Source organism: Madurella fahalii (assembly GCF_045866475.1).
Source record: "Madurella fahalii IFM 68171 DNA, scaffold_1, whole genome shotgun sequence".
NCBI classification, from domain to species: Eukaryota; Fungi; Ascomycota; class Sordariomycetes; order Sordariales; genus Madurella; species Madurella fahalii.
This window is the reverse complement of record NW_027263971.1, coordinates 8,882,085-8,909,129: the sequence shown is the minus strand read 5'-3', so window position 1 is coordinate 8,909,129 and position 27,045 is coordinate 8,882,085. Positions and strand designations below refer to the sequence as shown.

The 27,045-nt window shown below is 55.8% G+C and overlaps 4 protein-coding genes across 4 annotated transcripts; all 4 read left to right on the top strand.

The window, feature by feature from the left end:
• Positions 1–344: 344 nt before the first annotated feature.
• On the top strand, positions 345–1,880 carry MFIFM68171_02434 (Major facilitator superfamily domain-containing protein; the record flags this gene model as incomplete). The annotated part of the gene is made up of 1 exon (XM_071057856.1): positions 345–1,880. The coding sequence occupies one exon, from the start codon at positions 345–347 to the stop codon at positions 1,878–1,880; it is 1,536 nt and encodes a 511-aa protein (XP_070913957.1).
• A 6,407-nt stretch (positions 1,881–8,287) lies between these two features.
• On the top strand, positions 8,288–11,123 carry MFIFM68171_02433 (ApbA-domain-containing protein; the record flags this gene model as incomplete). Its single annotated transcript, XM_071057855.1, has 5 exons — positions 8,288–8,324; positions 8,616–8,736; positions 8,809–8,849; positions 8,945–9,377; positions 9,437–11,123. The coding sequence occupies 5 exons, from the start codon at positions 8,288–8,290 to the stop codon at positions 11,121–11,123; spliced, it is 2,319 nt and encodes a 772-aa protein (XP_070913956.1).
• Positions 11,124–15,200: 4,077 nt separating this feature from the next.
• SUB2 (Suppressor of the cold-sensitive snRNP bioproteinsis mutant brr1-1) lies at positions 15,201–17,341 on the top strand (the record flags this gene model as incomplete). The annotated part of the gene is made up of 5 exons (XM_071057854.1): positions 15,201–15,426; positions 16,097–16,507; positions 16,561–16,921; positions 16,981–17,238; positions 17,293–17,341. 5 exons carry the CDS (start codon positions 15,201–15,203, stop codon positions 17,339–17,341), a joined length of 1,305 nt encoding a protein of 434 aa, XP_070913955.1.
• A 7,080-nt stretch (positions 17,342–24,421) lies between these two features.
• PCL5 (PHO85 cyclin-5) lies at positions 24,422–26,529 on the top strand (the record flags this gene model as incomplete). The annotated part of the gene is made up of 2 exons (XM_071057853.1): positions 24,422–24,848; positions 24,908–26,529. The coding sequence occupies 2 exons, from the start codon at positions 24,422–24,424 to the stop codon at positions 26,527–26,529; spliced, it is 2,049 nt and encodes a 682-aa protein (XP_070913954.1).
• Between the last annotated feature and the right edge of the window lie 516 nt (positions 26,530–27,045).

The following is a 27,045-nucleotide window of genomic DNA, read 5'->3' as shown; positions in this document are numbered from 1 at the left end:
GCCTTGCCTCGCGAGTCCATGCATCAAAGGATGCACTGCGGTTTACCGAAAGCGGTCCAACAAGGGGTGGGTTAGCCCATGCTTACACCTTACAGTCCCTGGAGGGCTGCCTCAGCGTCCATAGACTAAGACGGTAACAGGGCTATGGTTTGCGTAATCAGAAGCTAAGATGGCCATTCGATCGTCCAATATCCGTCTCAATTGCTCCCGTGGCGCATTCTCTCAATTTACGCCTTCTCTCCGAACGGTGCAGTCTCATTGACGGTCGAGCTTAGAGTGTTACATCAACCCACAAGCGCTCTAGGATTTTCGACGTCGGGGAGGCAGGTAGAAGCAATCCCGAAATGCGCAAGGGTATTCCGATACCCCCGGAGCCAGAGCAACATGATCGGGCCAAGAAGGCGGCAGCTTCCGTGACCATCACGCCGTCATCCGCCAGCTTAGACGAATCCGATACGGCGTCCGGGAGCGGATCCGATGCGGGATCCACAAGAACGACTGCCGGCAGTGCTGCCGACCGGCTACTAGGTAACACCGGCCCGGCGTCCATATTCGAGATAGCCTCATCGGTCAGCGACGTCGACGAACGCTTCCCCGAAGGCGGAATCCGCGCGTGGTTCATCGTATTAGGCTGTTGGCTTGGCCTGTTCGCCTCTCTCGGCCTCATGAACATCCTAGCCGCTTTCCCGCCATACATCTCCACTAACCACCCCCTCCAGCCCAGCACGGGCGCAGTCGGCGGCATTATCGGCGGGTACACGTTCCTCAACCTCTCACTCGGCATCTACGTCGGCCCGCTATTCGACAAATACGGCCCACGCTGGCTCATCCTGGCCGGCACGGTATGCCTCGTTGCGAGCCTACTGCTCGTGAACATCAGTACCTCATACTGGAGCCTCCTCCTCGCGCTCGGCATCCTTAGCAGCCTAGGCAGCTCCCTCCTCTTCACTCCCTCGATCGCTGCTATCGGCCACTTCTTCCACGACCGCCGCGGCCTAGCCACCGGCGTGGCCACTACAGCCGGGCCTGCGAGCGCCATCGTCTTCCCCTATCTCCTTCGGACTCTCTTCGTCAGCATCGGGTTCGCGTGGGCTGTGCGCGCCCTGGCGCTGGCATGCCTCGCTCCCGCGGCCATTGCAAACTTCCTCATCCGCTCAAGGAGGCTGCCGCCTCTACCACCCTCCACAGCGAAGAACTCGCCGCCACACGCAATCAACAACAACGACGACAACAATAACAACAACACCAAACCACCTGCGGCTGCGGCCACCGCGCGCCCCGACCCCCGTATCTTCCGCGCCAGGGGCTACACCCGGACCGTGATCGCCATCTTCCTATCGCAATTCGCCTCCTTCCTCTCGCTGGCGTACTTCTCCGCCTACATGCTCGGCAAAGGGTTCGCCAACGCCTTCGCGTTCGACGTGGTCGCCGCGTTGAACGCCAGCTCGGCCGTCGGGCGCGTCGCGGGCGGGTGGGCCGCCGACAAGGCCGGCGCGTTCAACGCGAGCGTCGTCGTCTCGGCCGTCGCCGCCCTCGCCTGCTTCGCGGTCTGGCTCCCTGCGGGCGGGACGGGGCCCGGGATCGTGGTGTTCGCCGTGCTCTTGGGGCTGGCCAGCGGCGCCGCGAGCTGCTTGGTGCCCGTGGCGGTTGGGAGGCTGTGCAAGACCCGTGAGTATGGGCGGTATTATGCGACTTGCTATAGCGTGGTCTCGCTGGCCGTGCTGGTGGCGGTTCCTCTGGCCGGGGCGGTGGTGGGTGCCGCTGGCGGGGATTACTGGGGGTTGGTTGTCATGACGGGGTTGCTCTACGTTGCGGCGGCGGTTGCGTTTGCGCTGGCAAAGGTTGAGGTGGTTGGGAAGAGAATGTGGGTTACTTTTTGAAGGATAGGGAGATGGCTGTTGGAGATATTTGTTGTTGGGGGGAACTGACTATGTTACAGTTGCCTCGCGAATTGGAGGGACATACGGGAAGCCCAGCGGCTACTCCGTTGGGAGGGCGCTGGAGAGCATAAGAGAAGAAGCAGAGAAATGGTAGCGACGAGAATTGCGGACTTGCGGAGGCGAAGTGGTTAGAGTTTGTATGCATAAGATACCCGAACGCTTATCGTGCAAGTGTACGTAGTGAATGGGATTACGGAAAGATGCTCAAAGTTGTGATGCCGTCAACGACTGTATCAGGTGTAAGCCAGGCACTTTAGTTATGATCCCAATGCCGCAGACGGTGAGAGTAGATCGTAGGCTGTGGTAGATAACACTCACAACCCCTATGACCCTTGCCTCTAAGGCCAATAGCAACGTTTAAGTAATAGCATGTCAACGCTGGGTATATCCTAGAAAAGAACTGTTTCTATATCCATTCTTCAGTTTGCCGCTCGCGTAAGGCGAGTTTTCGTCCCTTTTTCGTTTTTCTTTCTTCGGCACTCACTTATAGTCTCAGAATTCAATTTGAATGGCCTGAATATCTAATGAGAAAGCCCTTCCTGCCCCCTTAAGATCTCCATTTCCCCTTGTGGCTATCATCACGTAATGCCACTTGAGCCATCACTACTTAACCATACTTACCTTGCCCATTTTTACACTCGGATGTTGGAACCAAGAGCTTGGCGTGACAGTAGGAGGAGCTCGTGGTTACCCAACAGCTTATCTCGCATGACGGTGGCTTCATTGCTATAATCCAGCAGACCCTTGGTCTGAGGATGTGTGCTCAAACGCAAGATCCGTCAACCGGTGACACTTTAGGAAACGGGATAAGGGCTCCCGGAGGATGATAGCTAGACGGCAATTGCAGCATCGCTATTGCGAGATATATCACAGGGCATTTTAATGCAGTGTTTCTCCGACGTACGAATATCGGGAGGCTGTAGAGAACGCAATTATTTGACCATGGCTATGCTAGAACAGTAGGATGTAATCGAGACAAATATGAGGCTCTGTCCCCCACCGCCGTGCTACGGTATTCGCGTTAGAAGGTCTATATTACTCCTCGTTTCTCTTCCAGGACGGGTATTGACATACTATCCGACATCCGCAGGGTATAACAGGACATCCATAGTCCCCCCATCCTTGGGTGCAAGTAGTCTGTTTCATTGGCTTCTTACCCTTTTCGCTGTGAAAAGATACCGCACCATCTCCAGAGATATGTGCCCCGACATATCCAAATCTGACTCGACTTGCTGAACAGTACAGGTACACACGAGCCTCTACATTTCCGCCCTCGGTATTTCCCACTCTCCTAGCAAGTTTGATGCCGACCAGTAATGGTTTGGCACCTCATAGGGCATCAAGACAAGTGACATCTCGGTTGGGATGTCCTCTGCCTTCTGGTATTGGTTGACTAAGGATTCGGTGGTCGGGTAGCCAAGCTTCATGAGAGTTGCGGCTCATTGGTAACAACAGCCAACACAGCATACGTGAACATTCTCCCGGCGCTCATCTTTACAAGATTACGCAAACCTGTCGACCCTCGTTGTCCCGGAACGTCGGTATGGGATATCGAGGGTCGCACCGCAAGCCTGCGCCAGCGGGCCGAACTATGAGGCGTTCGGCAGAAGCTGCTGCTGCTGCCCGGGCCTAATTCGCCAGCGGAAACCGGCGAGCGGACATCACTTCTCGTGGCTGATATGACAAGACGCAAGATTCTCACCGACTGTCAACAATAACCGGGGCGTGGGCCAACCAGGGCATCCAAATTGCAGCCACGCGGGTTACTTTGTCCGGTTTGAGGTGGGAGTGCGGAGTTCTACGAATATGGTCGGCGGATCTCCGTACTCATACGTGGCTTACTTGCAGAAGTTACTTTCTGGTTACCTATCGCTCGGGGCATCCCAAGCCTTTGGCGGGAAAGCTGTCAGTTTCCGGGCGGATGGTGGCCCAGCAACAACGTAAGGATACCGATCCATTGCAGTCGTTGGGCGATCTGACAGCTCTCGGTATGCTCCGGACAATGCACAAAGCTTATCTCACCAAGCGAGAGTGGGTTGGCTAGGTGAGCGACGATAGATACCGCAAAAGGGGCCCGTTGCAACCCTCGAAGCCGCCAACCTGCAGCATCATCAAAGTGCCTCGGAACGCGCCCAGGCTCGGGGCCGCCAGCCTGCCGGTAACGAATAATGCGTAGGGTATACAGAGCGACGCCTTGGTCAGATATATGAACTGAGCCGCTCCAAAACACAATTGTTGGCATCTGCCCGCCTCGCCCGGTCAATGCCATTTCTGCCTGCTGTGAGCGATTAGCCGAACAAGACTCGACAATTGCCCGAGCCGTTACCGTTAGTCCTCGATTGGCCGGTTCCCGTCCCGCCATGTGGTACCCGCAGCTTCTGGACCGCCGCAGTGCACAGAACCAAACGTTCCGAGAACGGGGCTAGACAGCTCACATACCCAGAGAGCGGCGCCCTGTGGCAGGGCGTTTGAGCCGGGAGCTTTGCGAAGCGGGCTCGTGCATGTCTCGGCGGCGACGACATCGTCGGCCCCCCACGAACCGCGCGACAGAGCCAAGTGGCTCTTGAGACTTGGGGGTAGCATGCCGACAAAGTTGCCAGAACAACTCCTGGGCCTTTTGGCCGCAAACCCCAGAACCTGCATATTACATTTGGGAACGGTTGCCAAGCTGGTGCATGCATTCAACACAAGTGTTCTCAGAACGACAACGTTACAGGTTTGAACGGCCCAAGGCGCTACAGTATTGTCTGCCGTTCGATTTTCCTTGGAAGAGTCTGTGTTTCCAGGACGAACCCCCTGTCTTCCAAGGGCTAGCGCTTCCCGACCGACAGGGGTCAGAGAGACTGGAATCAACAAATGCGATTCCCAGAATCAAGAACTCGCTGCAGTATGTCGGGGCGTCGATAGGAGATGTGGAGATGGATTGCGGTGGCGCCGTGCCATTCACTGCTCGGCAGAGCCCTAGCGTCAGTTGCGGATCCCGATCCGTGATAGGTAGAACCGGAAAGTGTAGAGATGAGGCTCTCTCCAGGGGATTTTACACGTCGCGGTAGAAAGATAACGGTTCACAGCGGCTGCTGGTACGTCGTAATTACGCTCCAAATGCTCCGTGCCAATTGAGACGGTCCATTCTGACCGTTGCATCGTTGCAAGCCCCGGCTGCATCTGGTTGCTACTGCAATACGTACAGTACCTTGGAGTCTTCGAGATCGACTGGTCGTAGCGTTGTGCTGCAGTACAGGTATTCATCGGGGCAAAAGCTTTGCTGGCGGCCTCCTGCTTCAAACCGACTTGATGCGATTTGGGGGTGAGGCCGTGATTGACAGATTGGAGATCTAGTGTAGCGGCATTGAGATCTTGGTTCCCTTTGGCTCAGTCCAATTCAGGAGTTGCTCAAGCCGGGAATGCTGGAAAGAGGGAAGCAAGAGCCCCACAGGGTGCGTCATCCAGAGTTCATCAGAGAGACGCGCCCCCACAACGCTGCGCATCGCCAAGGCCGCGGTCGCCGAAAATGCGATTGTCCAGCGCGCGACAGGGGGTATTGCTGGTGGGGTCGGATGTTGTTGTCATGTCAGGCACAGGTGCATGTCCTCCACCAGACTCGAGACTCGGCTTTGACAGGTCTCTAGCCTACACGAACAGTGTCCGGTTCTTGACACATCCTTTTTCACCGGTATTACCTTACAAAACAATATACCGATTGGCGCATAATCACATTGTCGAGTTGCCTGAATAACTCCCTTGCTGCCCTTCAAAATCTGCTCAGCCCAAGCACCCGCAGTAGCCGTGGTTCTTGACCCCCATTCGCCATCGTGTCAGAATGCTGTTCGGCAGCTAGCTAGAAGTCACCGCGGCGTCATGCGCTCTGAACGAGATGGTGTCTTAGCGCTGGGGGAGGGGCTCCAGAACCCCCCGAGGGGTAAATAGAAGCTCGGAAAGTTGGAGGCGACTTGAGCTGGGCAATTAATACTTACCCTTTTGTGTAGACCTACCAACCTAAGGCTCCCACACAGCAACTGCATGCACTGCGACGCTGTTCCAAGGCCATCCCTGATCCGTGACGGGGAAACCTAGAATCTGGCTGCAGACTCCTGCGTGTTGTTGGGCTGCGACCCTCCGGCTGGCAGTGACGGCCAACGGCGCGCAGGGGTGATGCTCCTGGCACGGCACTTGCGATGAAATGGTTCAACATACGAGACTTCTGAGAGCTATTTTGGTGAATGTCGTGCCGTCTTTGGCCCAGGGTAATGCCTCCCTGCAAACAGGTACTGTACCTGGGAATTAATTACCTACCTAGGCAGGCCGCCAGGTGAGCTTGGAACGAGCTACGGATATAATTCTCGAGCCACCGATGTCAGTTGGACGGCCAGGCAGCCGGACTTTGGACTACGTGTAGGGTCTGTGCTGTAGCGGGTTTTCCCTCTTGTCAGAAAAGTGGCATGTGCCATTTTGTTAGTTCGTCCGACCTTCTGCCTCGACCTCAGGGTAAGAGAGAGAAACCTCAACCCTCTTAGCTCATTGTCTTCTTGTGCAAAACCTATTTTATCCGCACATTCCCGTCCGCGGCCCTGCTCCTTGTGCCAGATCCCCACGTCATTGGATCTGCCCAATTGTGGGTTTGCAACCGACAAAGCCACACACCAACAACCGCGTCACGTCCAGGCACGGAAGACGCGGGCCCCTGTACCCTGTCGATGGTGCACATCCTCCACCAGGGAAATTGCCCAGACCCGAATGGCCCCGTCTTCCCTATCGTATCAGACGGGGAAGCGAATTCACAGCCACCAGTGGGCCGTTTTCTCGCCCTGCGCAGACAAGTTTTGAATGTCTTTCTGCTGCGATACGGGGTAGAAATTGGAACCCGAGCTGGCCTTCTAGGATCAAGATCCCAACTTGTCCGTTTCGAAACTAGGATGATTCAGGTTTATCGTCCCAGACAACAGAGCTAATTTTTTTTTTTTTTTTTTCCTAATCTATTTGCTTTGTTGGTACTTGTTTCCAGGTTCTACTGTGCCTCTCCACTGACCTGAGCTGCTCTCATTTTTCGGGTTAGGATTTCCCATTGCCCACTCCCAAGCGTGGGTGCCTCTGTGACACCCTATCATCCGTACTTCCGTTCCACCTGCCACAAGCATGCCCGGCATTCAGCGGTGACCACCATCCAGGGAACAAGTCACCTGCTGCAGAAAACAGACAAGAGGGAGCTCTGCAGGCGAAACACGCAACACTGCCAACGATCCCGGCCCGCATGCCTCCACTTGCATCGACGAGGTCCTCCAGTTTTCCATGTCTGCGATTTTCCCGTCTCCTCCATACTCCATAATCCTAGCCCTGTTATTCTTGCAACGGGGGTTGCCCGCCTGTGCGGATACCTACCAGATTCTGGCCCCCCCAGTCACTCCCGGCGCCGACGGCAACGAATTCTTGGCAACGCCCCAAGTGTCTCGAGATCTGGCCGGAGCTCACTCTCGCTCGCTGCTTCACCACCTCGTGCAAATCGTCCGCTCGTTACAATCATCTGCTCAGCAGTTCGCACCGTCGCACAGCTCGAACCACCGCCACGAGCCGGCACCAAGCTGTGCGATTGTAAGTGGCGGCACGCGACCGAAGGGCTCCAAGACATTCGCTTTGCCAACTCTCGTGGCCTATCATCCCGGGCTTCCCTCACGGCGACCCAACGCCGCACCCGCCGGCCGCCCTGAAACTAGCTTATCGAATCCTAGGAACCCTGGACACAGCTACGCTCGTTTTTAGTGTACGCGGTAGCGTACTAACCGACCGCCGCTGACACTGCGCTACTAGCAGCCCGCGGCCTGCATCTCCACTAGCTCGCCAACGCCACAAGGAAGCGCCCACGACGATCGCCAAAGTCCCCGTGCTGCTGCTGCTGCTGCGGGTGCTGCGGGAAGCCCACCCTCTCGTTGAGCCATACCCTGAATGGGTCTGTGTGCTATCCCTCAGTCACTCTTTTCAAGCGTCCGATCTGCAGGACGAGCGCCGGACGAGAACACCGAACCGACCGGTACTTCTCCTCGATAGTCCATTGTCCGGAGCGAGTCGCATCGGCGGGAGATCGCCATCTGCAGCCCGCGGGGGGTTTGGAAGGAAGGAGGAGCACGCCAAGCCGAACAAGTGTCGAGAAAAAGCAAAGCGAAGGGAAGAAAAGAGTTGCGACACGCAAGAGCTGACAAGCCACAAGGGACTTGGTCGCGAGTCGTGGTTGCGGGAGAGACGCACATCGAGAATTTCCAATTTCGGTCGAGCATTTCCCGCTGGAGAAGGCTTGCTGGTCTTGCAGCTTGAAAACTTGACAACCTGAGTCCACTATCCCGGATCGGGCCTCCACCATGGCACCCTTGACACCCCGACTCAAGATCCTATCAGGTAAGCCGGCACAGCTGGACCTGTACCGCCTCTCCGCTCCTCTGTATCTTTTTTGTCTGGCCCTTGCCGCCCTCAGCCTAGTGTGACCTCGATTTCCGGGACTGAGCCCAAAAAAAGAGTGGACATTGCATGTCTGACGTCCTCCCCTCCCCCCGTTCAACTTGCATCCAGAACTCATCTGGTCACCACACTCTTTTTCATTCCTAAAGAGCCATCTGGGGAACTGCTACACATGCGTCCCCGCTAGCACATCAGATATGTCGGACGATGAGCTGATGAACGTTGTCACAGTGGGCGGGAACCCGGTCTCTGCCTTCTTATCATGGCGCCTGCAAGCGACAAATGCCTGCGATGTCACCCTCGTGTGGAAGACGGGTTACGAACATGTGTCGCAATACGGGATATCCTTCAAGTACGCACAGCGCTTCCTGCGCTCAACCTCCGTGTTCCCACAATCGCATGTTGCTGACTACCCCGCGCACAGGTCTCCCATCTTTGGCAACGAGAGATTCAAGCCCCGACATGGTATGTACCGTCTTCTTCACGTCACGGTCGCCTTCCTGCCCCGTCTCTCTCCACCCGCCGCCGCGCATCTTTTACTAAACAGCAGATTGGCGCAGTCGTGCGGACCCCAGAAGAAGCGGCGACTCGCAAAGAGAGCGCATTCGACTACGTTATCCTCTGTATAAAAGCGCTCCCCGACATCTACGATTTGGCCTCGGTGATAGACTCCGTCGTTACCCCTCAGCACACATGCATCCTCATAAACACTACTCACGCACTCGGCCTGGAATCAGCCATTGAGGAGCGGTTCCCAACCAATGTGGTCCTCTCCCTTGTCTGCGGCGCTGATCTCGCTCAGCTTGGAGCGAGTGAGTTCGAACACAAGGGGTCGACCGAGCTGTGGGTCGGGCCTGCCAACAAGAACCCCAACATTCCGCCTTCAATACAAGAGGACATGGCGCAGGCTCTGGCCATGACACTGAGCACCGGTCAAGTCGATTGCAAGGTGTCGAGTAACATCCGCCAGCAGCAATACGAGCGCGTAATTGGGTAAGTAGCACCCGGCCGGCGCCAGACTGCGTGGAAGCTGACCTTCTTCACCTTTTCAGCCCAATTGCCTTCCATCCTTTGACAGTGCTGTTCGAGACGCCCAACTACGCCGCGCTGCTTGAGAAAGTGGGCGTGGCCAAGCTGGTTTCGGACATAATCGATGAACTCGTTGCATTGGCCGAAGCCCAGGGCTGCAAGCTCTCGCCCGAGTTCAAGCAAACCACGATTGATGAGTTCACGCAGTCCACCGCCGAAAACATCATGTGGCAAGACTACATTGCGAGGCGGCCCATGGAGGTTGAGACCTACCTTGGCGCCCCCATCAGGTTATCCCAAGAGAGCGGCGTGAGCGTGCCGCGGGTTGAAACGCTGTATGCTCTCCTCCATAACCTGAACGTGGTCAACCGCAACCGACCCAAAATTGATCCCGCGATGGCGCCACCAACCCGACCAGGATCTCCTTCTACCACGCCTTCCCCGCTCCCCCGCATGTCCTCCCAAGGTCCTCCGCGACCGGGGCCTAATGGGATTCCTAATGGTAACGGCATGCCCCCGGGTCGGCCGCGGCCCAGAGGTCCGTCGATGGGACCACCAGGACCGGGAATGCGCCGACCCCCACCGATGAATGGAGGGCTGCCGAACGGTTACGGGCGGCCGCCGCCCAATGGAATGCCCGGCTCTCGTCTGCCCTCAAGAAGAGGCTCCATGGAGGGGCAAGATCTGGAAGAGTTCAGCCATCTGGTCCTCTACGACGACATTCCAGAAGGTGGCGAGGCTGGCTACCCGCAGCCTGGTCCGCACGACTTTGCCCTGAGGGAAAGAGAGATACAGCTGCGGCAACGAGAGTTAGCCTTGAGAGAGCAAGAAATGAAGCTAAGGCGGGCCGCTGCGGGCGTCGGCCCGGGACCAAGGAGAGGGCCTCCTCCGCCGATGCGAAACAATGATGCCATGTACGATGAGGACGATGACGAGGACGATTATTTCGACCCTGCCTCCGCGCCGGCACCGCCGATGATTGATCCTGATAATTTCGACATGATGAGCGTCACCTCAAGGAAGAACCGGAAAACGCCCAATAATAATGCCGCACAGTTCCGCAAGAACCCCGAGCAAGATGCGGCTCCGTCGCGAGGCAGCAGGTTCCGACCAAGCTTTGGGCGGAACCGGTCGAGCCAGGTCATGACGGCAGCCATGCCTGGGCTGCACGAAAACATCCTGGACGATCCTTTGTTGGGCTTCACGTCTAACCGGTACGGCACTGTTGATCGGGGGGTGATGCATGCGGGCTCGAGGGCCAATTCCCTGACGGCCGCCCGTCTCGATGAGCTCCAGTACAGCCAGGGTCCCCCGCCGACGGGGATGAACGGCAACGGACCTCGGCGTTCAAGCCAATCACCCGGGAATCCCTACAGCCCGTCGCTCCGCGGCGGAGTGAGCGGGCGTCCGTCACCACCAAATGGATATCCTGGCCCGCAGATGAATGGGCGGCCATCGCCACCGGAGGGCATGAGGCAACCTATGCCCCGATATCCCCCGGGCCACGGCAATGTCGTTGCGCCGCAGCAAGTGGAGCAACACGCTGGGGTGAGCCCCCTCCACCCGCCATCGGCTAAGAATGTGCGAAGTCTGACCGGTAGTGCGAGCGGCAGCGCGGCCAGTGGTGATTCGACTCATCTCGACTCGGAGCCGTCTGCGCATAGCAGCCAGAGCAGCCTAGGCCCTCGGCCCCCCATTGACGTCCGCTGAGCACTGCTCCGGACCCAATGCCCGCATCAGTCGGGTTATAACAATACGGCCCGGCCAGACTCGCCCTAGGGCATTTCGGAAACACTGTTGAATCTAAGACGGTGTTGTCCGCGCTCTTCACAACCTTGGGGTCGTCGGACCACCTGTTTCATTCATGGCCCCAAGCCAAAGGCATGTTGCTTGGTCTAGCGAGGGAAAAAAAAGCCCATCTTAGTCTGCCAATTGGTCTATGCCGAAGGCAGGGAAAACGATATGACATTAAAATGCAATTTATGGGTTTAGAGAGGAGGGAGGCAGGCTTTTCGTTCTTTTCTTTTTCCGAGAGGAAGGGACCAAATCAACGTGGGGGCGTACGGGAAACAGACAAGCTTTAACATAATTCTTAGTTTCGAGCTTCGGATTAATGTCTGGCGGAGGCTAGACAAAGAAACCCAGCTCAGCCGAGTACATACAACACATGGTGTCTTTTTCTTTTTTTTTTTTTTGAGTATCACGCACCTATTGTTTTTTGTGGTAATCCAATGGCTGCAGTTGGGAGCATACCTGCCACCAATCCATCATTGTCACCCTTTTTCTTGGCTTTTTTTTTTTTTTTTTTTTTTTTTTTCTCTTTCCATATTTCTTTTGTTGTCTAGCCGGATGGATACGGCATATATTCAGCATCATCCCCTTTTATGAGGCTCTGCAAGGGAGGGAGTCTACTCGGTTCGGTTATGGTGGAGCAGGAGCGGCGGCGCTCTCCGTGGAAGATGGTAGATAGGAGTTGGGACATAATGGGGACGCTGGAGAATGATGGGCCCACAGGGAAAAAGGAGATAGAAAAGGCGTGGGATCTTTTTCGGTGGGGGGAAGGGGGAGGGGCCAAGCAGGCAGGCAGACGTGAACGTTTTGGCTTTAGTGAAAGGGAGGCAGGCAGTGTAACAATGAAGATGGTTATTTATTGATTTCTCGGCTCCATATGCAGTACTTGCTGCTTTCTGTTTGTTTTTGGGTCTCCGTAAGCACTGTTTGGGTGCTCCTGTTTTCTTTCTTTGCTGTTCTCACTGGCTCATTGTGGCCGGGGGTTTTCATGTTTATTTTTCACCCCCATCTTGCATAGTTCAATGGCAGTACAGCGTTATGACGATGATGATCTTTTTCTCTTTTGGTTTTACATCAACTTGGGCGTGAATGGAAGGGAAGTAATGTTTTGGGTCGTCTATGTAATATTCAGATGAGGCGCTATAATCAGGTGTCTGAGATGTTTGCTTGCTGTTTCCTCGGGGGTTTTGCGACCGTGTGATACTGCCAGAGCGAGCCGGTGGTGTGAATCGAGTGCGGGATCTCGAACCAAACCCTCGAGTAACACGGGGTGCACCTGCGTGCCCTTGGTCAAGCGAGCGTTCGTTTCGGGAAGGCGAGGTTTGTATTTACGCGAGACTGCTCCGTGCGGCCGAGGCTGCATTGCATTGCTGTAAGCAACCGCTCTTCACGCTGCAACAGCACAGTGATGGCCAGAAGTTCATCATAAGTGATGGAAGTCTGGTCAGATGGTCACAGGTCTTATGGTGGTTGGATCAGGACTCGTTTAGTCCATGGACTTTGACCTTGCTCATCTCGATGTTTACACTTCGCAATTCTAGGATCATCTGAATGCAGGCGGGTGATAGTCACACTTTCCTCAGTTGTGTTCACCGGGCGACCCTGATCGGCCGATACGACTAATGAGGTAAAGACACGGTACCCTATCCATCTATTTCTCTCAACGTGCGTGATGAGGAGTATGAAATGCTCTATAAGGGAGCTAATGAAGTCTTGCGATAGCGACATTTCCGTAACACATCCCTCGCGTTCCACCTTGCTGCAGGGGCGGGCTTAGAGCATGGGCCAGACCACTCCTGGTGCTATCTGTGTATCATTATTACGCGGTTTCTCATGGTTTATTTATCTTTGCTTTCTTTTCTAGTGGATGCCGGCGGTGGTCGGTGTTTCTTGCAACCCCTGCTGAAGTGCACGAGGCGCCAGCAACCCCACACCTACCATCTGTGCTGATAGGGCCGCCCCGCCCTGTTCTTCCTGAACCATCCATCCATGGGCGATCTGCATCACTAAACCGCTAAACTGGGGTGCAAACATCAACCGCGGCACGCATTGATTGCCCAAATAATCTGGTAGTGACGGGCCGTCAGAACTTGACAGTACCTTTCTCTCCACATCCCAAGCGCGTTTGGGCTTAGCTATGGCGACGCGCGGCTTCAACGCAAATACAGCTTCCCGCCAATCAATGGCCACATCAGGAGGCGCCGTAAAGGCCCGGCAGCTGGTACGTCTTCTTCCACTCCTGTTGCTATCCTCGGTGTGACACCGCCGACATCTTCGTCACGGCGTACAAGAACTTGGGTTGCGCGTCCGCCCCGAACACTGCATTTCCTGGCCAGCAGCTTCAGCTCTGCTCTCTTCCTCCCAAGTCATAGATACTAATATGCGGCTGATTGTCAGGCCCAACTGCACTCGCAACTGGCGCAGCTTTCCGCTAATCTTGCCGATACGGAAAACCTGTTGCGCATGACCAGCGTGCAGGCCGAGTCCATGCGTGGGCTGGGAAGCTGGCATGCAGGGCTGTGAGTGCACCCTTTGTGCCGCCCGGACCGTCGCTGACTTTTGACGTAGTTTTATGGCTGCTAGCAAGGTTCTTGGGGAAGAATCTGTGCAGCAGCAACAAGGCAACTAGTCGTGGCGCCTGGGAAACCGTTTTATACGGTATGCCGGCCCGGCTGATGAGGTCGGGCACGATCCACCGTGCGCATCGTTGGCCCATCGGTGATGAAGAGAGGATCAATAGACAGGCCACCTCCGGCTCCAGTCTCAGAGATCATAACCTAGGCGGAGCTAGACTTGCCGGTCAGAGGTGTTGCCTGAAGGGGTAGCGCGTTGTGCTTTGGTCTTCTCCCCAACATGGTAGTGAGAGATAGCCCCGATGGCGCCCTCCATGGGACAACGGAGGAAGTCAAAAGCCGGCTGCCAATACCAGCTCCATTGATAAACGACGCTTCTCATTCCACAGTCCGATCCCGAAGCGGTGAATGTACCGAGTTAGATGGCAACACGGGCTCAGCCTTTTCGGTGTTGTTTCTGAGGCAGGGCACTAGCCTCGTCAACTCCTCGTTCCGTTTTCCTCTTCGGCCTCGCCGCGCTGACCGGATATCTTCGCTCCTTTCCACATGTGTGACACTTGCGTACTAGAACATCGGCCCACGGCTTCTTGCCTCCCCTGCTCCTGTTCTCAATGGTGGATGTGCAAGATTCGCCGTCGATGAGCACAGAGTCGCAAAACTTGCAAATGGTCTGCTTCACCGCCGGCTTGAGGCGAATCCTGGTCTTGAGTGACACGGCGCGCAAGTCAGTGGCTAATCGCCTGCTCATGCCCTGCATGGGGACCGAGACGGATACATCCTGAACCGATCCGGATTCTAGTTCGTTGGGGTTCCTACACGAGGCGGATTGGATTGCAGATGGGCGTTGTGGGGAGGAAAGAAAGACGGCCGCTTGCTGAAGGAACGAGATGCGCGAGTAGATGGCCTTGTTCTGCACTCCACCGCCACCTTTGTTACCCTTTGCCATAGTCGATGGATATCGCAAAGTGAAACTTTGATATGCGAGTCTCGAGAAGGAACTGTATTCGACAAGTGAGGATCCCAGAAAGAGGCAGGAAAACCCCAAGCCAGATGGTCCGTGTGACAATCGCCCCACAGAGCGGGTCGCGCTCCGTCTGGCTAAGCCACGGTTGGTTAGCGCCAAGGCTTTGAGGCTGTGCCTCTTCTCACCTCGAACGCTATTTTCGCTCGCTCCCTCCCTTCGCTTTTCGACTTCCCATCATCAACGCGCCAAGCCCGCCGTCTGGAAACCACGTCTCCATCATCGACGCGCGATCGCAGTGACTTCTTCTTCCTAGCCCTTTTACTCTCGCGACATTTTCAATTTTTCTGGGGATCCGCGGCATTGCCTCGACAACAAGCTTACGTCGGTCTATTCTTTTGGTTCTGTCCATTTGTCACTACCGCGTAACGTCGATTCTCGACATCGCATCCATTCGCCAAAATGTCTGCCGAGGAGGATCTCATCGACTACTCCGACGACGAGCTCAACAATGAGACCGCTGCCCCGGCCTCGAACGGCAAGAAGGGCGACGCCGCCGCCGGCGGGCAGAATGTCGATAAGAAGGGCTCCTATGTCGGCATCCACTCGACTGGTTTCCGCGACTTTCTTCTGAAGCCCGAACTCCTGCGCGCCATCGCCGATTGCGGTTTCGAGCATCCGTCGGAGGGTTAGTCTTGACAAGTTTCATCCCCAGCTTATCGTTAACCCCTCCTGCCCCTCCTACGGGTCCGTCCATCTCGTAAAGCAAAAAAAAAAAAAGAGGCAAGAGCTACACAAAGCAATTATGTCGGGGAGCGAAGTTTTTTCTTGGCGGCGTGGTGGGCGCGCAATGATCAAGACAATGGTGGTTGGTCATCACCATCCGGCCATCAATCCGTTGGGCTTTGTCCCCCAATGACAAGCCGCTCTCGAGACACCGCTGAGCTCTGGCGCGAGCAGAACAATCTCGCAGATGATAGTCATCATCATGCTTGGATTGAGTCGGCAACTTTTGGGAAGCGACAAGTTCGCTTGGTGGATCGCTCTTGAGCCGCTTTGTATCGAACCCTTCGTGGGCTTCTACTTGGGACATTGTTCCCCGTCTCAATTTGCCACCGACTACTGGTCGCAGCCGATGAAGATTGGTGATGCCGCCGTCCATCGTGGTCGGTCATCGCAACTGCGCACCTTGCCCAGCTGGTGTCGGAACAAACATGGTCTGGGAGGGAGGGGAAATGCGCGAAAGAGTAGCTGAAGTCTTTGCTGCGACGATGGACGGGCCTGTCTTTTTGAACCAATCCGTCTACCGAACCCGTCCTCGTTTACGTACCCGATTCTAATGCGGTCCCCGACTACAGTTCAGCAGACTTGTATTCCGCAGGCCATGCTTGGCGGCGATATTATCTGCCAAGCAAAGTCCGGTCTCGGCAAGACGGCCGTCTTCGTCCTCACCACTCTTCAGCAGGTCGAACCTGTCGCCGGAGAGTGCTCGGTGCTGGTCATGTGCCACACCCGTGAGCTGGCTTTCCAGATCCGCAACGAATACAATCGTTTCAGCAAGTACATGCCCGACATCAAGACGGGCGTCTTCTACGGCGGCACTCCCATTCAGAAAGATGCCGAGATCCTGAAGAACAAGGAGACTCATCCGCACATCATTGTCGGCACGCCCGGTCGTCTCAATGCTCTCGTTCGGGACAAGAATCTCCGGCTCGGCAGCGTCCGGATGTTCGTGCTCGACGAGTGCGACAAGATGCTTGATCAAATTGGTGAGCGAGCTCGGCCCGCCGATTTCCACCTACCCGACTAACTTTCGACCGAGATATGCGTCGCGACGTCCAGGAAATCTTCCGTGCGACTCCGCAGCAGAAGCAAGTCATGATGTTCTCGGCTACGCTCTCTGACGAGATCAAGCCCATCTGCCGGAAATTCATGCAGAATCCTACCGAGCATTATGTTGACGAAGACACCAAGTTGACGCTCCATGGTCTGCAGCAATACTACATCCCCCTAGAGGAGAGGGAGAAGAACCGGAAGCTCAACGAGCTCCTTGATGAGCTGCAATTCAATCAGGTCATCATCTTCGTCAAGAGCACGCTCCGCGCCACTGAGCTCGACAAGCTGCTGCGCGAGTGCAACTTCCCTTCGATTGCTGTTCACTCTGGTGTCAGCCAGGAAGAACGGTATGCTTCTGCAACTCGAGGCTAGCTGATTTCTCAATGCTGACGCTCAACACCTATAGCATCCGGCGGTACAAGGAATTCAAGGAGTTCAACAAGAGAATCTGCGTCGCCACCGACGTCTTTGGCCGCGGCATTGACATCGAGCGTATCAACCTTGCCATCAACTATGATCTGCCGGCTGATGCGGATTCATACCTGCACCGCGTCGGTCGTGCTGGCCGTTTCGGTACAAAGGGCTTGGCCATTTCCTTCGTGACCACCGACCAGGACAAGGAGGTTCTGCAGTCAATTGAGAAGCGTTTCGAGGTGGCTCTTCCGTATGTGCTCCTATCCGCTCTGTACTAATGGTGGCCTGCTAACCCATTGTTCAGCGAGTTCCCCAAGGAAGGCATCGATGCCTCCACCTACATGGCAGCTTAGGGTGGATCGGTGGTTAGTTTTGGTAGTTGCCTTCTTCTATGTCACCGTGTTCGCTTTTTTTATCTCAGCCTTTCGTTTTCTGGGGCACTCTCGCTTTGCTGAGGTAGCCGGGCACACGATGGAAAAGCTCAAAAGAAACCACATACTCTGTGCGGGTGGGCCCGAATTGGGTCATGTATAACTAGATACTGTCCCCGGACTGGGAACCATGCGGCCTATCTTCCTTTGCGGAACTGCTTGAGCCATCTGCCTGGTTACTAGTCCCGCAGGCTGGCTTCGCTCTCATCCTTTTGGAAGTGTGGTATGACTTGTATCGCTCGTGCTGGCAGCTCTAGCTACAGTCGAATCGAATTCGAGGTCCGTCCCGGGGTTTAGCTGTCTATTTGCGCCTTTCTACGCCGACGATGAGGTGTCTTCCAACAAGCGGGAAGTGTAGTGCATGGTGTGCTGCCCTTCTTGATGAGGTATCAACTTTCGAGTACAGGGGAATCTCCTCTCCACCCGCGCCAACTGTCCCGTATGCCCTTTTTTAGCAACAAGGCGCGAAGCACACCATTTGTATCGAGTTGTTACGGGGATGTATCGTTAGACATGATGCCTATCCTGGTGTACCAGTCTCATCCTTGATCCTCCAGTTCTTTTGCATCATGTGTCGGTGGAGAGGAACACGCCTCCCTGCATAGCCTCTCTAAAGGGGAATACGTTACGGCAAAACAGACCGGAAACACAAGGCCTACCGCCCAAACCGCCATTGTTGCGTATCGCTGTGTTGCCCTGCTTGATACCGAGGCCGGTTTCCGTGCGATGGATGGCATGTTGAGCGGTCACGACACTTAGTTGACTCGCACCCGAACGCTATCGCCTAGCACGGTCAGAGTCAGCACTGTGAGATGGTCCACAATGACTCCCTCGATGGCGAATGTCTTCTCGCCCTTCGGGTGAGAGCCGAGCCCCGAATTCAGTCACGGCATCAGTCACGGCACTGGTGACGGTTGCGGGTTATCTGCCAGGAGCGTGTCCGTCGCCAAAGTCATCCTCTCCTCGTGACTTGTGGCAGCACCAAAGTGCCAACACGGGCTGTTTTTTTTGGCGAAGCACCTCATCTGTCCCGTCGTACTAGGTTGTTCTCTTCGTCACCTGATCCCTTTCTTGCCATAACCCGATCCACTCGAACAGGCACTTGCGGCGCAGCCGTCTCGCCCCTTGATTTGGCTGGCTGGCTCAGTGCCGGGTGCGGTCTTCTGCGCTCCTTCATTCACCCGTGCCCCTCGCGTCGGCCGGCTTCCCACGGCGTAAAGTAACACAGTTCGTCATTCAATCATTCTCGCTCGCTCACTCACACTCACGCCTCACTCACTCAATAGCGATGGTGAGCTGGCCAACAACTTGCTGACCTAACGCCAACCCCGGGCCCCTGGGTTGCTTACGGCATCAAGTTGGCCCTTTTGCACTCAATGACACATGAATGGCCATAAGGGGATAGTAACTGGCTTCATCCACTGGTCTTGGCTTGGCGAAAGTAAGAAGGAGCAAAGCACGGCGTCTACGATGATCCGTCTCGGTGAGAATGACACGGCACGCTCAGCAAAATTACTCAGTCATCTCAGTCGTCTCAGTCATCTCAGAAACATGCTTTGGCTGTCTTTCGCACTGGAATCCCCATACGAGCTTGCGGTTTCGGACACATGTCGGATACGAGTAAAGTGCAAATTGGGGAGATGGCAATGAAGGCGGTAATCATGTCGTGGCATGTTAATCACCTGACTGATGAGCCCAAAAGGCTGGGAGGAGCTCTTTCTTCGCCCCCTTCTTCGCCGCTTGTGGAAGGCCAGAAGTTCGCGAGGTCACTGGCAAATGAAACGAGGACTTTGTGGTGGTCCGAGTTCGAGTCTTGGCTGGTCAGAGGATTTGTCGGACGGATGACTCCCGATCATGACTTGTGCGTGGCATAATCACGGCCAGATAGGGCCTCGGCTTGGGATCTGGGATCTGATCTTTCTTGGCCGATGACGGTGCCCCGTCAGGTCAACGGATGGTTGTCTGAAACGGTAAGAGAGGACAAGGTCGGCAAGGTTGGTGGGGAGGGATCCTGCTACTGCTGCTGCTGTTGCTGCTGCCTACGCTGAAATAACCCCGGCCACCATTTCCATGTTCGTTCTGGAAATCACGGTGCAACATCATTTACCAGGCAACTTCTGCTGCAAATGAAGCTGCCTCAAACCGCGATCGGATATTCCGTGCACTAAGCTCCTTGGCTTGGTATCATTGCGCGAAGCATGATGCGCAAATCCAGGCTGAGCCGTTCACCCAGCCGCAAGCTCCGATGTGTGGGAAAGGAGTGGGGATGTGGGCGGAGTGAGTCTTTCACATCACTCATTGCGACACCAAGCCCCAACTGGCAAGACGCCCTTCGTTTTCTCTTTCCCGTCATCCGGATTCGCCGTCGGCCCTCTTTGGTCCAGAAATTGCGCTTCGAGGCGATCTTCGGACTTGTGTCTTGTTTCGTGAAAGATGGGCCGAATACGTCTCCCTCACAAGCACCCGGCTGTTCGGCCATCGCCACAGGTTGTGCAAGCCACCGAGGTTGAGTGTTGCCCGGCTGTTACGAGACCGCTGAACCAATATCTCCATGAGTGCCATTATGCCTGACGGCTGAACAAAAGGTGACGGAATTTTTAGTCATTCGCTCACAGCCGTCGATCACCAAGGCAACGGACATCCGAGGCCGGAATCCAGCTACAATATGTCATTTAGGGGGGGGTGTTCTCCTTCAGCCTTCTAACTCTGATGGCTTGCTCACGGGGCTCCCATCGCCAGGAAATTCTTGCTAACGTGCCGCGTGGATGCTGCTGGTGGAAGCAACTATGGGCCATTGCTATCGTGTTAATTTACCGCCGGTCAAGCGCCGTTCAAGCGCCTCGGAAATGCAGCCGCTGGTCCGCGCGGTAACGAGCTGACTTTCATGAACCCCCAGGCTGACGGAAAGTGAGTGATGAATAAGACGAATAAGAAACATTGATCGAGCCTGGGAGTGAGCCTTCTGGCTTCCAACAGCGTCATCCGCCAAACGGTGTCTCCTGGTACCTTTGCGAAATCGTCAAAACGGTTTGGTGTAGAGTACACTACCATCCGATATCGCCGGACCATCCGAGCAACCTCTCACAGGCAATCTCCGTTTGAGTCATCACGGCACAACAGACGAGGGACGGCATGCTTCGAGCTGAAATGGCCCCGCCCGGCCTTGTTATTGGTCGGCATCCACGGCAACAGGCAAGCTCTCAAGTTCCGGGCCGTTCAGGCAATCCGGAGCGCCATCGTCTGCCTCGCAGGATGGCGGCAGCGTCGCTCTGTTCTCAGCACGCCAATCGATCCGTCTAAGGGCCCGAGGTTGGGTTGCTCTGCATTCGGGCGGGCGTCACCGAACCAGCTGCCAAACGGCCGACTGCGAAAACAAGTTGAGTTGGGTGACGAACCGGATCAAGACTAGCAATTTCGAAGCGGGGAAATGTTGCGCCTGCGCTCCGATTGGATTACCTCGCCCTGCCTTTGCGACGGAATTTCCCCCTTACTTGCTGGGGGTCACAACCTCATGCAGTTGGTAGTAAGACATGATGTTGGCTTGGGAAAGGCCGTATGATGATGTCTTGCAAATGTAAGGGGTGGGCGGAAGGGATAACCTGTTCTAGAACGCCCAGTGAAAGTTAGCGAAAGCCCCGTCCCTCCCAAATGACTTGACTTGGGGCCGCGAGACTTCCGAGAGTTATGAGGTGGCTAACTTCGAGGCTCATGACCATCCACGTTACGGTTTGGACGCGTAAACGGTGCCTGGCTGCTGGCTGTGCGACGGGCATTGACTGCTGCTTGACGCCCGCCCAAGCACAGCCCGGAAGGCAATGCGGGGGGGGCGTTGCACAATTCTGGACCTCAACACGCGATCGACATCGAAAATGTATCATGATTGAATGGCCATGGTCAGAGCTTCACTCGGATACGGAAAGAATCTCCGTCCCTTTCAACCCGAGTTTCTTTTGCTCCACCGACAGCCATGCGTGGCGCCCTGAAACGGCCGATAAGACGGCCGCTTCGCGCAAAGACCGGTTTACTGTGCAGAGGTACGCGGATGAGCATGTAAGGGGGGCTGCGGATGCTGTGCGCGATAAATTTATCTTTTGATGACTGATGGCACGGCTGTGAAAGATGCGCTGTGGTGAAATTACATGATATGAGGGAGGCTTGGGTATGCAAAGAGCATTAACACCTGGTCCTGACCGACTCCGGCAAGCAATCCTCCCGTATCTCATCACGGTAACAGTTCGTGATGCGGTTTTACGCTATCTAGTGGGAATGGATACAATGAACGAATGACAGCCGGCAACAGGTAGCACAGACGATGGAGCATTTGCTATGGTGTTTTTCGTATCCGCTGGAAAACTCTTTCTGGCCTCGTCCCAAATGTCTGAGTTGGCGCACAGTTCATATGCCATTCCAGCCGTGGCGAGTCAGCGCTTCGAGGAGTCCGAAGCCTCCACTTCCAACCTCGGACGCCAGCTAAGTTAAGGTATAACGTTTCGCACATAACGTAAGTCCCAAGCGCGATTACGCAGTAGGGGTTGAGTCAACTCATCATCGGGGCTATTGGTGAGGCCTCACAAACCACACTCGCCTGCGTGTTGGTGCCAATCATCATGAAAAAGTTAAACCCGAACAAGAAACAAATGTTAGCAAAACTGTAGGAAAAACGCTGCCCCCAAAACGACGGTCATCGTCAATAACTATGGGAGCTCGAAACGGATGCGAAGGCGGAGGCAACTGCGTAAGAGAGAACGGTGGCTCTGGCAGGATCAACAGCGGCTGGATGGGTGAATGAATGATGCGTTCTGCGCCTTCATTTCTAGGCTAGACCGCTTTCAGCGACCAAGATGGCGCTAGACAGGGGGTGGAATTGTCTTTGTGGTGCGGACGGGTGGTTGAGCTGGCCACACACACTCTTCCAGATTTCCGCCCCCGCCGCTCTGCAGCAGCAGGGCCAATCAAGATGGCCCCGATTTTACCATTTCTTCCCATCCCACGGGCGAGTTGAAACTGCGAGGGTGTCTCGCAGTGAAATGGCTGCCGACCGGCAGATTTTGATTCCAGAGAGGAGAAGCCCGAGAGAAGCCTTCGGGGAGGGCGGGGTGGGGGGCGAGAAGGTGTGCCCGCCCGTCAGCAGAGCACATGAACAGAGTTCTCCGTCGGTCGTTCTGGATGGCATAGGGAGATGTTGAGTCCAAGGCCAATGCGTACCTATGGCATACCAAAGCTAACAGTAATCGCCTCAAATGCCCCGGTACTCGAGGCTTGCAACCGCGCCGCTCTGCTGGTGTAAAAGGGCGTGTTGCTGCGGCGAGGGGAGGGCTGTGGCCGTTTCTATGTATTGTGCAAGGTACTTCGTTACCTGTCCTGCCATGCCATGACAAAGACAGGATCCATGCTAGGTGCACGCTGACTGGCATGGAAGGCCGGGGCCCTGGTGGAGGGCATGCAGGGAGTGGAGGTTGGGAATTTGGAGGTTGTGCAGCCTTGGCCGTGGGCTGCTTCCAGCGACACTCTGGCAAATCGCTGGTACTCCCACCGGCCCGTGGACATTCCTCAGTGTCTCGGCGGGTCCCCATTCAAAACTCAGGTTACCCTGCGCCAGCGCAACGCCGGGACTCCTCTCCCTTCCCTTCCCCCCATCAAAGCAGCAATGATGCTCAACTTCAAGATCTAGGAAGAAGCGGCTCTCTGGTAGTCTGCTTGTGAGATCTGTGTATCTTCTCTCCACTCATCTGAATTCTGAACCATCATACTGCTTTTTTTTTTTTTGCTTTTGATTTCTCCCCTCCGTTCCGTTTTCTTTCCGTCTCGATCTCCCGAGTGTCCCATTCCAATGATTGCCAGTCTGTTTGTCTAGAACGTTTTGCTTTCTCGCGCGGCATTCACTTGCTCCCTGCGACAAAGGAAAACAGGACCGACAGACGCAATTTTCTCTGCCACATCCCGTGCAAAGAAAACAACGTTCCCCGACCGTCAAGTCAGCTTTTGCGCCGCCCTTGTCGACAACCGTCCTTTTCGAAGCATCTTCCCTAACCCGCGTTTATAACCAAACCGACCCCGAACAAGGAATCCGCCATCCCATCAAAGAAAGGCGAGGAAAGAAAAGCGAGCATCGCAAACGGCTCATCATCACTCACTATCTTGTCCGTCTGTACTCACACGCGCCGGTGACCAGCCCAAGTCGCCACAGCCCTCGATAAGAGACCCGTTTTCAGGCTTCCAAACACAAGGGGGGTAGTCACACCACACTTCCAGTTGGGGCCACCTGTTTCCCTGCGCGGCAAGTTTCGGTTAGGCCCTCGCCACCCTCAACCGCCCACTCATCGCTGGAAGAGTCATCCAAGCCAGGGGGTCACCACCCGAACTTATCTCCCCAGTCGCCAAAAAAGAGGTGAACACGCGCTCTCCGCAGCCTACGAGTCACATTGCCGCTATCCTCAGGCTGTTGCCAGCCCGGCGCTCACATTAAAAAGGAGTCCGGTTGATCGTGCGGCTCTCCCACCCCCTACCTCAGCCAAACTGTCGGTACCTGCATTGCCTGCACGCGGCTCGAATACGTTCTGCAAGCCAGTCGATCACCACGTCCCGAGCCCTGCGAGTTTCGGCACTGCCCATCCTCCCGACCTCGCCGCCGCCACCCACCATTTTGGTTATGGTTCAGTACACGTACTAGCTGCCATATAACCTCAACTCCACCTGCTCTTCCGCTCATCCCGGCGAAAGACACACACGATGCCTCTTGCGAGCATTGCATCAACTCCAGCCGCCGTCTCCGCCCTGTCTACCGGTCTGATCCCTCGTGAAAAGTCGGCTTCCGGCGCCCAGCTCTAGAAGCCCTCTTCCCTCTTCGGCATCCACGGTTCCGCGACACTCCATGTGGCTTGTCGCAGAACCCGCATATCGATAGGTTCACGATCTGGTCAGCACCCTGGTTTTATCGGTAGACATTGCGTGACGGCGGCTGGAGGTCATTGGAAGCACCTCTATCCCCCCTAAAACCCCAAGATGATTTGCAACACAGTATACGAACCGTCTTCCCTCATCAACACCCACCACCACAACAATGCGTCCGCGCCATACAACTTGACCCTAGCCGTTTCGGCGTCCGCCTCCTCCACCTCCTTCTGGTCCGACGACACTACCTCGAGCGCTGGCTCATCCGACGCCGGCTCCTGCGACTCGTACTGCTTCTCTCAGGCCGCCCTGTCCCAGGCCTCGGTCAGCTCGCTTGGCAGTTCTTGCGAACCCGTCATCAAGCTTCACGAGCCCTGGCCCAAACACCTCATCCAACCACCGACGCAAGCGGAGGCCCCCGCCGAGCTGCGCCAGAACCCGCGCCGCACATCCAACTCGGCCACTTCCCGCACCGGACGTCCGCCCACACTGCAGCGGCAAACCGATCGCAAGATCAACTTTGTCGACAACCTCGTTGGTAAGAAAGAACTCTCACTCGCGACGTGGACACGCGCTCAATGGCATTCTACTCTCCAGACACGTCGACCCACATCGTCGAGGCTATTTGGCCCACGTCGTCGGTCGTCCCTCGCAACGAGAACGGTAACGGTGCCGTGCTGCCTCTTCGCACCTTTATCCAGGAGACGCTGCGCCGCTCGCGGACCAGCTATTCCACCTTGCAGGTGGCTCTCTACTATTTGATATTGATCAAGCCGCATGTGCCGGCGCACGATTTCACGATGGAGCAGCCCGACGACCGCCGCGCCAGTCAGGCGATCCAATGCGGACGCCGCATGTTCCTTGCCGCCCTGATTCTAGCGTCCAAGTATCTGCAGGACCGCAACTATTCCGCTCGCGCCTGGAGCAAGATCTCGGGTCTCAACACCCTCGAGATCAACCAGAACGAGATGACGTTCCTCTTGGCCGTTAACTGGAAACTCCATGTCACCGAAGAGGTGTATAAGCGGTGGGCCGACTGTGTGGTGAAGCTCACTCCGACGCAGCCTCCCTCTCCTGGTGGAGCCGCGCAGCAGATTTACGAGCGACAGTGCGACGATTTCCGGCACGTCGTCTTGAATCTTCGCCCGGATTTGGATAATCTCGAAGAACTCGCTCCCTGGTCGCCGGCCTCGACGCCAACCCATGAGCTTCCCCCCCGCTCCCTCTATACACCGCCTACCGAGCGTGCGACGGCCTTCGGGTCTGATAAGGGGTTCAACTTGTCGCCAAAGTCTCGCATCGCCCCGGTGGTCATGGAGCCCGCTCCGTCGACTGCATATGTTGCCGGGCGTTTGGCCCCGGCGCTCGGACTCCTGCCCACGCCACGCTTGACCCCTCAAACCAGTGGATTCAGCACTCCTGCAGTGAGTGCTGCGTCGTATCTGCTCGGCAGGGGTTCCTCAATGGGGTTCGCAATGGCTCAAGCCTCGGGCTCCGTGGCTGCTCAAACTGTGGATAGGTGGCCGCCGTCGGCGACGTCGTCCCCCATGAGCTACATGACCCGTCGTTCATCTCTTGCCAACTCGGTCTCGACCGTATCTTCGCCCGAATCAATGGTTTCGGATTCGTCCCGGATCTCACGTTCTTCTTCGATCTCGTCAGCTTCCTCGGTGAGCGCGCCGTCAGCCAAACTGGATGTTCAGGCGCGATGCCGGTACGCGAAGCTGTGCGGTGACAGGTTGAGCCTGAGACCAACTATTGCTTCGGTTCCCGAAGGTCGGGAAGAAGACTGTCTGACTGCGTCGCCCGAGTCCCACGCGATCCCATCCATGAAGGAACTCTGCGATGTCTCGCTGGATCTGCCTCTGGCGCGCAAACAGCGTGAGATGGACGACGCCGCGCGAGCCCTCCAAGAGCTGCAGCGCTACGGTGCCAGCCGGCCCGCGGCGCAAGTCAAGGCAGGCTGCAAGCGGAGCAGATCCCTTTCTATGGAAAATTCCGTGCAAGACGATGTTCGTGAGATGCTCGCAGGCCATGGCTTGAACGGCAGCTCATGGTCAGAGACGATGGTCCGTGCGCGGGGCGACGCTCCCGGGCAATACCAGCACAAGCGACTGTGCTGCTCAGCTGAAGCAGCTCAGTCGATCAGGTTCTCATCCCTTCATCCTGCCATGGGAGGCGTTGGTGGCCCCGGCATGTGGACGGGAATTCTGAATTAATTTTCCGATAGGCGGCACGCCATTCTCTTGAATATCTAATATCTGCTCGCCATTCGGCATACAGGCGATATCAACAACATACATACATTCACGCACACACACACACACTTGTGATACTATTTGTTTCTTAAAATCGTTCCTTTCGGCAGGGGATGACGAAGGGCGATCGTAACGGAGTTTCTGATTCAAATCAACCTCCTTGGAAGACATCAAGCTCGTAGACGGCTTAGATGGTGGCCAAGGAAAAACGGGCGAAAAGTACGCTTCGTTTATTTTGCTTGCATTTCCTGGATCTGGGGAAACGGCATCTGGGCGGAGGCGGAATCCTGGTTAACCTTTGATGGCGAAGGCGGTTGTTGTCCTGTGTACGATGCATAAGTTGTTTGTCTCTTTTTCTTTGTTTTATTCTGTTTGTTTTGGTGTTTACATGTTGGATCTCGGCGTCTCGCGGTCGGGACGTTGAGATGGGGAGGGGAACCTACTAGGAGCATAATGGATTGGAGAGAAGTGCCAGGA